The 9,776-nt window shown below is 49.8% G+C and overlaps 1 protein-coding gene across 1 annotated transcript in view; it reads right to left on the reverse strand.

Annotated features, from left to right (window-relative positions):
* The window catches only part of LOC122927290 (RING finger protein 112-like), a 79,864-nt gene extending 70,968 nt beyond the window's left edge, over positions 1–8,896 (reverse strand). Inside the window, exons 1-2 of the mRNA XM_044278987.1 lie at positions 7,716–8,896; positions 6,952–7,114 (exon numbers count right to left, since the gene is read on the reverse strand). Of these exons, the coding sequence (XP_044134922.1) occupies positions 6,952–7,005 (54 nt within the window). The 5' untranslated portion in view covers positions 7,006–7,114; positions 7,716–8,896. The remainder of the gene's footprint in view (positions 1–6,951; positions 7,115–7,715) is intronic.
* Positions 8,897–9,776: the final 880 nt, after the last annotated feature.

Here is a 9,776-nt window from a genome sequence, read left to right on the forward strand (position 1 = left end):
TTAGAAATGATTTTTCACTAGTGATATTTTTTTTCTGTGCTTAGAACTAGGAAATAATATCTCTTTGCTGTCGTAATAAAATATATTGCTCACATATATATACCTGTAATGGTGACTGTTATCTCACCCTATACTTCTGTAAGCTTTTATCGCTTTTATTATGCTTGTTAATAAAAACAAAATTTACAACCAAATATGAAGCACTGTCAAATCCATAAACAATGAGAGACAAAAATGGGGGTCAGTCAGCACATACCGAGCCGCAGGAGCACATTGCTATGGCAGGGAACAACATTAAAAGACAGAAACATGCAATGCGACAACTCACTGCAATATAGATTATCCTCATAATATGAGTAGCTGGTTCTTTTTTATTTCATCACCATGGCGGGTGGGATATTGGTATCTTTAGTGGTGTTTACGGCAATTTAGCGCTATGCTGTACATTCTATGCACATATCTATTGTTTGATATGGTATACACCATAGGTGTCCCATTATTATGGGCAGTATTGTCTAGATATTCAATTATCCTCACGATTCAAAAGTGAGGCTTCCTTGATATTGCACAGCCACTTTATTATTACTTATATAGTTTTTTATGGAATCAGCACAGCTTTATCAAATTATGTTTATCATGATTTAGTGTTTTTATATTTGAGTTTTGCATGTGCACTTTAATTATTCACACATAAGTGGTCACTTATCACATAGTATTTAAATAGACATAGGGAGTTTATCCTTAGTTTTGTCACTGCTATGCTTCGTTTCACACCATTAATTTATCCCTTATTGTCGGGGTGTTTTAGTTTATTTATCCCACTATTAGCATTCTAGTCACAGGTCCGTCCAGTTACGATAGCTCCTTCTCCTCACTTACCCATGGCCGATTCTCAACGAGCCGTGGTGCATGCTAAGTCAATCCCCCGTCATCACGTACGGGGGATTGCCCTTTCATGCACCTCACTCAGGGGATGGGCGGAAGCGGAACTTACGGAGCGGTATGCGATTGGTCATGCGCCAGGTATTGGGACGTCATGAGGTATAGTCACATGGCAGCATCCTCTCTTCATTATAGGCTTGGTTACATTTAAAAACCACTTTCCGGTCCATTCCTAACCTCTCCTTCAGAAGAAGCTAAGACGCGAAACATGCGTAGAGGGGATAGCGGCTGCCTCACCATTCACCTCCTGGTAGGTTCATCTGTTTACATGTCTGCACTTTAGCCTGGCACTTGTGCACTTTATTATCCATTGCTGCCCTGAGTCTTCATATGGTTGTACTGCCTTTTGCTACAGGATTGTATTTTATACACTGGTCTTGTTGCACTGCCCATTCAGCACACATTGGGCTCTGCATTTTGGCATGACCATTTATATATTTTTTAGTGGCAGCATTATAAGGTTGTTTCATTGATGTAGAATTCTATGCTAGTTAGAGGCGTATTCAGTTTGCCCGATTGATGCATTCCTTCCTCCAGTATTCACAGTCCGGTTCACCTAGTATATGAATTTTTTGGCTTTTGTACGGATATTTATTTATTTATTCCATACCAGTGTTAGGCATTGTTTATGGATCTGGCAGTGCTTCATATTTGGATTCCGTACCATCATGCTGTACTTTGACATAGTTTTTAATCATGATTAATAAAAATTGTTTTGCCTATTAGGAAATTGATTCACTCGTTTTGTTTTGATTGAGATAAATATATTTTTAGGATCTATTGAGATACTAGCCTTATTTACTTATTCAATCCAACAGTATGTCAGACAGAGAAGTCACAGGCCCTGCACAGGGGAGGGGCAGAGGCCTAAATGTTTCTGGCGCAGGCACAGGTCGCAGCAGAGTTAGAGGCAGCAGGGGTCACTTCCAGAGGCCTGAGCTCCCAGTGTCAGCTAGCCAGCAACCCAGCGGTTCTTGAATGGTTGACTCGGTCATCCACTTTGTCCCAAGTGACATCAGACACCCCAGGCCATGAGTCGGTGGGTTCGTCAGACACAACCCTTAGTTGGGATGGCCCGGGAGGAGGCCCTGTGCCCTCACCTGTCCTCAACCTGCCTCTGTCCTTTTTTATTCCCTCAGCCAGAGAAGTATATGCTGTGGGCTCAGCTCCACTATACAACGAGGACGAGCTACTAGAGGACAGTCAGCAGCTACTGTCCAGCCAAGATCTGGAGGAGACATCCACCGCTTCCACCGGTAGGCGGGCAAGTAGTTATAAGGAGAGTTGCGTGGGCGCTGGTGTTGCGAGTGGTCAGGCTCCTGGCTCAGACACCGTTGAGGAGGACATCAGTGACGTGCAGACAGTACTCGATGATGTAGCCGATCGCAATTGGGAGCCTGGTGACGAAGGGGCTTCATCATCATCGGAAGAAGATGGTGGCAGCTTGTGCGAGAGGCAGCAGTGGAGCCAGCAAGTCGGTAGCATGGCCGGAAGTCAGCAGGGTGGCAGCAGTGGGAGGTCAGGAGCCAAACGTGTCCGGGGTAGACCACCTGCTTCGCAGGAGCCTACCTGCCCGGAAAGTAGTAGTGCAGAGGTTCACGGTGGCAGCGGCGGTTGCAGTCAGTCAGTGCGGAGTGTTGGGGGTAAAATCACCTACTCAGCGGTGTGGCAGTTTTTGTTAAGCCGCCGGAGGAGGTGAACATGGCCATTTGCCAAATCTGTGGGCAGAGGGTGAAGCGTAGCCAGGGTGCCAATGTTGGTACCACGACCCTGCGTCAACATATGCAGCATCACCATAAAGTGGCCTGGGAGAACCGACGCTCCAATGTGGTGGTCCAGCCTGCCGCAGCAACTGCTGCATCACCCAGTGGCATGCACCCGATTTCAGGCAGTCAAGGCTCCACTACCTCAGCCGAAGAGAGCTGTCTGTCCTTCCCATCATCTACCGATTCTGATGCTCCTGCTCCTCTCCTCCCTACTCCTCATCAGTCATTCCGTCAGCAATCAATCACCAAAGTGATTTCCAAGAGACAACAGTATGCGTGCACTCATCCAACGGCGCAGAAGCTGAACGTGCTCCTGGCCAAGTTGCTGGTGCTGCAGTCCCTCCCTTTCCAAGTGGTGGACTCTGCACCTATCAGAGAACTGATGGCTTGTGCCGAGCTGAGGTGGAGAGTCCCAAGCCATCATTTCTTTGCCAAAAAGGCAGTACCAGCCCTGCACACACATGTAGAACAGAAGGTGGGCCAGTCCTTAAGCCTGTCGGTGTCTGCCAAAGTGCTTGGCAGCGCCGACGTGTGGAGCTATAACTACGGTCAGGGACAATACATGTCCTTTATGGCCCACTGGGTTAATGTGGTTTCTGCACAGCCACACCAGCAAGTTGGCCAGGTGATGCCGCTTCCGCCTCCATGTTCTCACGCCGTTGGTCCTGCAACAATGTCCGCCTCTGCCTCCTCATCCTCCACCGTGTCCTCAGCCTCCACTGCAGAGAAAATTCACTGTACCCCTCCATCATACCACATGTACAGGGCATTACAATGTCACGCTGATCCACTCGTTGTTTGCCTGGGCGAACTGAGTCACACAGGAGAGGAACTGCTCCATGTCCTTCATCAAGAAATCGAATCCATGGTGACCGACAATGGGAAGAACATGATGTCAGCACTGCGTCAAGGAGGGCTGAGCCATGCGCCCTGCATGGCGCACGTGTTCAATCTGGTTGTCAAGTGGTTCCTGAAGTCTTCCACCCATCTGCAAGACATCCTAAAAATGGCCAGGAAACTTTGCATGCACTTCAGCCACTCGTACACCGCAAAGCACACCCTCCTTGAGCTGCAGCGACAGAATGGGTCCCCAAACATAGGCTTATATTGGACGTTTTCACCCGTTGGAATTCCACCCTCCATATGTTGGACCGACTATACGAACAGAGAAAGGCCAGAAACGATTTCTTGATGATCCAAGCGGACAGGAGTACTCCCCTGTGTAACTTCGATGTCAGCCAGTGGCAGCTCATGCATGACACCTGCCGTTTGCTCAGGCCCTTTGAGGCTGCCAAGTTATTTGTCAGTCACCAGGACTACAGGATGAACAACTTCATTCCATTGCTTCATATCCTGGAACAGATGCTGGTAAATCTGGCTGGTCAGGGGACTGGAGACGTGGTGCCTACATCTCACGGCCACATGAGCCCTGTGGGGGGTGAACTGGAGGAGGACATTGGTGCACAAGCAATGTGTTGTGAAATGGGTGTTTTTTTTGCACAGGTGATAGGAGAGGAGGAGCAGGAGCAGCTGGAGGAGCTAGAGGGAGATGAGGAAGACGGGGCAGATGACCCAGGCACACCATGGCAGTATGCAGTGGAGATGGAGACAGGGAGTCCCTCCGAGTCACTCACGCAAATGGCCTGCTGCATGCTCACTTGCTTTGGTAGTGACAGCCGAATTGTCACCATTCGGCAGAGGGATGACTTCTGGCTCCCCACCTTGTTGGACCCTCGCTACCGGTACAAAATACTTTTTTTACACCCGCTGAGAGGGAGGACAAACTGAACTACTATAGAGACATCCTATGTAGTCAGTTGGCCGCTGCCAATCTGCGCCATCGTCCATACTCTCGCAGTTCTGACCGGGGGGGCGCTGTGCTCTCGTTCCACTGCCATGGCTGCTGTGGTGGTGGTGGCGTAGGAGCAGCACCAGCTCCATCAGCAGCAGCTTGAGTCTAGAGTCGATGATGAGCAGCTTTCTTAACCTGCCTAATGAAGAAACTACTCACCAGCAGCAGCATCTAGACCTGGAGCAGAACCTGAACCAGCAGGTGGTGGCATAATTGGACAGCACCCTGCCACCCCACATTGAAGATCCACTGGACTACTGGGCAGCCAAACTGGATTTGTGGCCGCAACTGGCCGAGTTTGCCCTGGAAAAGCTGTCCTGCCCCACCAGTAGTGTGGCATCAGAGTGGGTGTTTAGTGCGGTGGGGGCCATAGTTACACCAAGGAGAACTCGCCTGTCCACCTAAAATGTGGAGAGACTGACCTTTGTCAAGATGAATCAGGCGTGGATCAGCCAGGATTTCCACTCACCAATGCCTGATGCATCAGATTAGATAATCCATGCTGCCTCACCCAAACCTTGACAAAGATACCGGTTTCTTCTGGCTACCTGCCTCAGCTACTATTCTGATGCTGCCACCCGCCTGATGCCACACATCTGATGCCAAGTGCTCCTTCTTACACCCACCATCGTCAGTGGGTACTGCCACCTCAATACTCTGTCATTGTGCCTCCTGCTGCTGCTGCTGCCACCTCCACAATATGTCACCTTGCCACTCTGTGGCCTCCTCATGCTGCTGCTAACTCAATACTATGTCACCTTGCAACTCTGTGGTCTCCTCATGCTGCTGCTGCTGCCACCTCCACACTATGTCACCTTGCCACTCTGTGGTCTCCTCATGCTGCTGCCACCTCCACACTCTGTCATTGTGCCACTCTGTGGCCTCCTCATGCTGCTGCTGCCACCTCCACACTATGTCACCTTGCCACTCTGTGGCCTCCTCACGCTGCTGCTGCTCCTGCCACCTCCACACTATGTCACCTTGCCAGTTTGTGGCCTCCTTATGCTGCTGCAACCTGCACACTATGTCACCTTGCAACTCTGTGGCCTTTTCATGCTGCTGCTAAATCAACACTATGTCACTGGGCCACTCTGTGGCCTCATGCTGCTTCTGCCACCTCCACACTATGTCACCTTGACAGTCTGTGGCCTCCTCATGCTGCTACTAACTCAACACTATGTCTCACTGGGCCACTCTGTGGCTTCCTCATGCTGCTGCCACCTCAACACTATGTAAATGGGCCACTCTGTGGTCTCTTCATGCTGCTGCTGCTGCCACCTCCCCACTATGTCACTGGGCCACTCTGTGGTCTCCTCATGCTGCTTCTACCTCAACAATATGTCATTGGGCCACTCTGTGGACTTCTCAAGCTGTTCTCCCACCCTCCTCACTCCATGACTGGGACACTATTTTGCCTTTTTGGCCTGGTTGACATCATCATTTATTTGACCCTTCTGATCTGTCAGAAGTAAGGAAAAATGAGACGCACAACGGATCCTGTCTGTGTAGCAGCTGTAAGGCCTGTATGGTCCCATCAGAATTGGATTATGATTTGGTAGCCAAAAGCAGGAGTGGGAACAAAACATAGAAGACATGCAAATATTTAATTCTCGTGTCATTTCTGTTTTAGATCCACTCCTGTTTTTTTTTTTTGGACTTTAGCAATACTGATAGACTACTGACCAAATGCTGACCGAGTGAAGGCGGATGCTCAACAGACAGGATCCGTTTTTTGGGGGGTTATTGTTCTGACGGATCAGAGGAAGGGCAAAATAATCAGTGACGTCAACACAAAATTACTGCTGACACCCTCTCCACTGTGTCAGGGGGGGCTCTACTTGTATAAGCGTTTAATAGAACAGGTTCTGTAGACATCTACGTGAAATCAGCTGACGACAGTGTATAAGGAGTGCGCTCTTTCACGCTATAGTAGGATCTTGGGCCTCTACACAGTTTTTTTCCCAGCTTCCCGCTACATCATATGCAATATTAAGCAGTTGTATTTAGAAAGTGCAACTTATCCTGCAAAAAACAATCCACCATACCACTATGTGAATGGATAAATGGCTTACCCTGTCAGGAAAGGGTTAAAAAAAATTACAATTGGAAAATAAAAACAGATTAGAGAAAGGGAATATGTATCACTATCTGGATTTAATTAGTAGAAAAATATATAGGTGATACATTCCCTTTACAGTACCCTGCACCATGCTTTAAACTCCGGTTTGGCTGATAACACCCCTTTTCCAATACTCCTAAAGGGGTCGGACTTTGACCTGTAGGTGTCACTGTTACAACCTTCTTCTTTGACTGTATCACTCATCTAAAATAAAATTGAGGCGGTCACATTATGAAGGTTAATTTACAATGTCTGCCCAAAATAGCTCTGACCTCATCAGGTTTTTGGTTGATACATTCCGGACAACTATATCCATATTTCTCCATGGAAGCTCGATCTTCAGAGTAGCAAGTCCAGCAGAATTTGTGTCCACAGGAGATAGTGATGGGCTCCCTTGTCTCGTTATTGCACAGAGGGCAGATGGAGCTGAGCCTCCTGTTGAAATATATGAATTGAATATGATTAATTACAATCATTTACTTTACTTTAGTAAAACCTTACAGTAATATATGTCTTTTCATCTCCAATCTTTAATTCCACTTTTCAACTTAGCTTTATAATTTGACAACCACATTACTGGGTCAAAAATGTGCTCAAAGCAGTTGTCACTTCCCTTCCCCCCAATCCTCTTACTTGGCGCCAATGACCAGATGAGCAACCAACCCCAAAATTATATCATATCTGTGCTTCATCTAGAAGGTCTTAAAGAAGGAATGGAGACCCAAGCACTGCCCAAATTCTACTATCATTGGTTGTTCACAAAACTTGCATCTGCTCAGTGTCGCCCCCTGCTAAGAGGAGTGGGGGGACGGGAAGTATCTATAGTTGGGTAGAAACGGGGCACTGAACAGAAGGGCACTATAGGTGCAAATAGTCACCGAATTCCAAAGCTCTTTAGTGGACATTTGCCTCTCTTTGCCCTTTCAGCGTTCTTCTGTTCAATGCCCATTTCACATGCACTGCCCCTTTTGCCATCCTTTTTTCACAGAAAAGCAGTAAAATTGCAATAAACAACAAATTGACAGTAAGGAGATACCTGATAGATAGATGGGCAATGAGGGGGACACAGGACTCTGCACGGGGACTTTGCGCGCATCACATGCTGGGCAGCCATAGTTCAAAAACAACTATTGAAAGTGAATGGGGTTGTGTTGTGACCCATTAGTTGTCATGCCTGAAATATGACAGTCACAAAGGCTATGAAGGTGTCCTGCTAGCACTACTGTGTGAAGCGGCTGGGGGAGTCCTGCTGTGATCATTGCGGGGAGAGGCCTGCTGTGACTACTGTGTGAGGGTAAGATCTGTGAAGGAGTCCTACTGTGATTAGTCTGTGAGGATAAGCGATGTGGAGGCATCATACTGTGACTACTGTAGGTGGGAACAGGCTGCAATGGAGTCCTGCTATGACTACTGCGAGAGTGGGCTGGCAGAGTCCTGCTTTGACCACTTTGTGAGAGGAGATGCTATAAGGGAAGTCATACTGTAACTACTGTGAGAGGGCGCTGGGGGAGTCCTCCTGTGACTACTGTGAGAGGGCACTGGGGGAGTCCTCCTGTAACTACTGTGAGAGGGCACTGGGGGAGTCCTCCTGTGACTACTGTGAGAGGGCACTGGGGGAGTCCTCCTGTGACTAATGTAAGAGGGCGCTGGGGTAGTCCTACTGTGACTACTGTGAGAGGGCACTGGGGGAGTCCTCCTGTGACTACTGTGAGAGGGCACTGGGGGAGTCCTCCTGTGACTACTGTGAGAGGGCACTGGGGGAGTCCTCCTGTAACTACTGTGAGAGGGCACTGGGGGAGTCCTCCTGTGACTAATGTAAGAGGGCGCTGGGGTAGTCCTACTGTGACTACTGTGAGAGGGCACTGGGGGAGTCCTCCTGTGACTACTGTGAGAGGGCACTGGGGGAGTCCTCCTGTGACTACTGTGAGAGGGCACTGGGGGAGTCCTCCTGTGACTACTGTAAGAGGGCACTGGGGGAGTCCTACTGTGACTACTGTGAGAGGGCACTGGGGGAGTCCTCCTGTGACTACTGTAAGAGGGCGCTGGGGGAGTCCTACTGTGACTAATGTGAGAGGGCACTGGGGGAGTCCTCCTGTAACTACTGTGAGAGGGCACTGGGGGAGTCCTCCTGTAACTACTGTGAGAGGGCACTGGGGGAGTCCTCCTGTAACTACTGTGAGAGGGCACTGGGGGAGTCCTCCTGTAACTACTGTGAGAGGGCACTGGGGGAGTCCTCCTGTAACTACTGTGAGAGGGCACTGGGGGAGTCCTCCTGTAACTACTGTGAGAGGGCACTGGGGGAGTCCTCCTCTAACTACTGTGAGAGGGCACTGGGGGAGTCCTCCTGTAACTACTGTGAGAGGGCACTGGGGGAGTCCTCCTGTAACTACTGTGAGAGGGCACTGGGGGAGTCCTCCTGTAACTACTGTGAGAGGGCACTGGGGGAGTCCTCCTGTAACTACTGTGAGAGGGCACTGGGGGAGTCCTCCTGTAACTACTGTGAGAGGGCACTGGGGAGTCCCCCTGTGACTAATGTGAGAGGGCGCTGGGGGAGTCCTCCTGTGACTAATGTAAGAGGGCGCTGGGGTAGTCCTACTGTGACTACTGTGAGAGGGGCTGGGGGAGTCCTCCTGTGACTACTGTAAGAGGGCACTGGGGTAGTCCTACTGTGACTATTGTAAGAGGGCGCTGGGGTAGTCCTACTGTGAGAGGGGCTGGGGGAGTCCTCCTGTGACTAATGTGAGAGGGCGCTGGGGGAGTCCTCCTGTGACTACTGTAAGAGGGCGCTGGGGGAGTCCTTCTGTGACTAATGTGAGAGGGCTCTGGGGGAGTCCTCCTGTGACTAATGTGAGAGGGCACTGGGGGAGTCCTCCTGTGACTAATGTGAGAGGGCACTGGAGTAGTCCTACTGTGACTACTGTGAGAGGGGCTTGGGGAGTCCTACTGTGACAAGAGGCTGGGGGAGTCCTCCTGTGACTACTGTGAGAGGGCGCTGGGGGAGTCCTCCCATGACTACTGTGAGAGGGGGCTAGGGGAGTCCTCCTGTGCACTGGTGATCCAGGGGGGGCAATGGGGTCAATTGCCCCCCCCCCCCCGA

This window comes from Bufo gargarizans, chromosome 2, assembly GCF_014858855.1.
Source record: "Bufo gargarizans isolate SCDJY-AF-19 chromosome 2, ASM1485885v1, whole genome shotgun sequence".
In the NCBI taxonomy this organism is placed as follows: domain Eukaryota; kingdom Metazoa; phylum Chordata; class Amphibia; order Anura; family Bufonidae; genus Bufo; species Bufo gargarizans.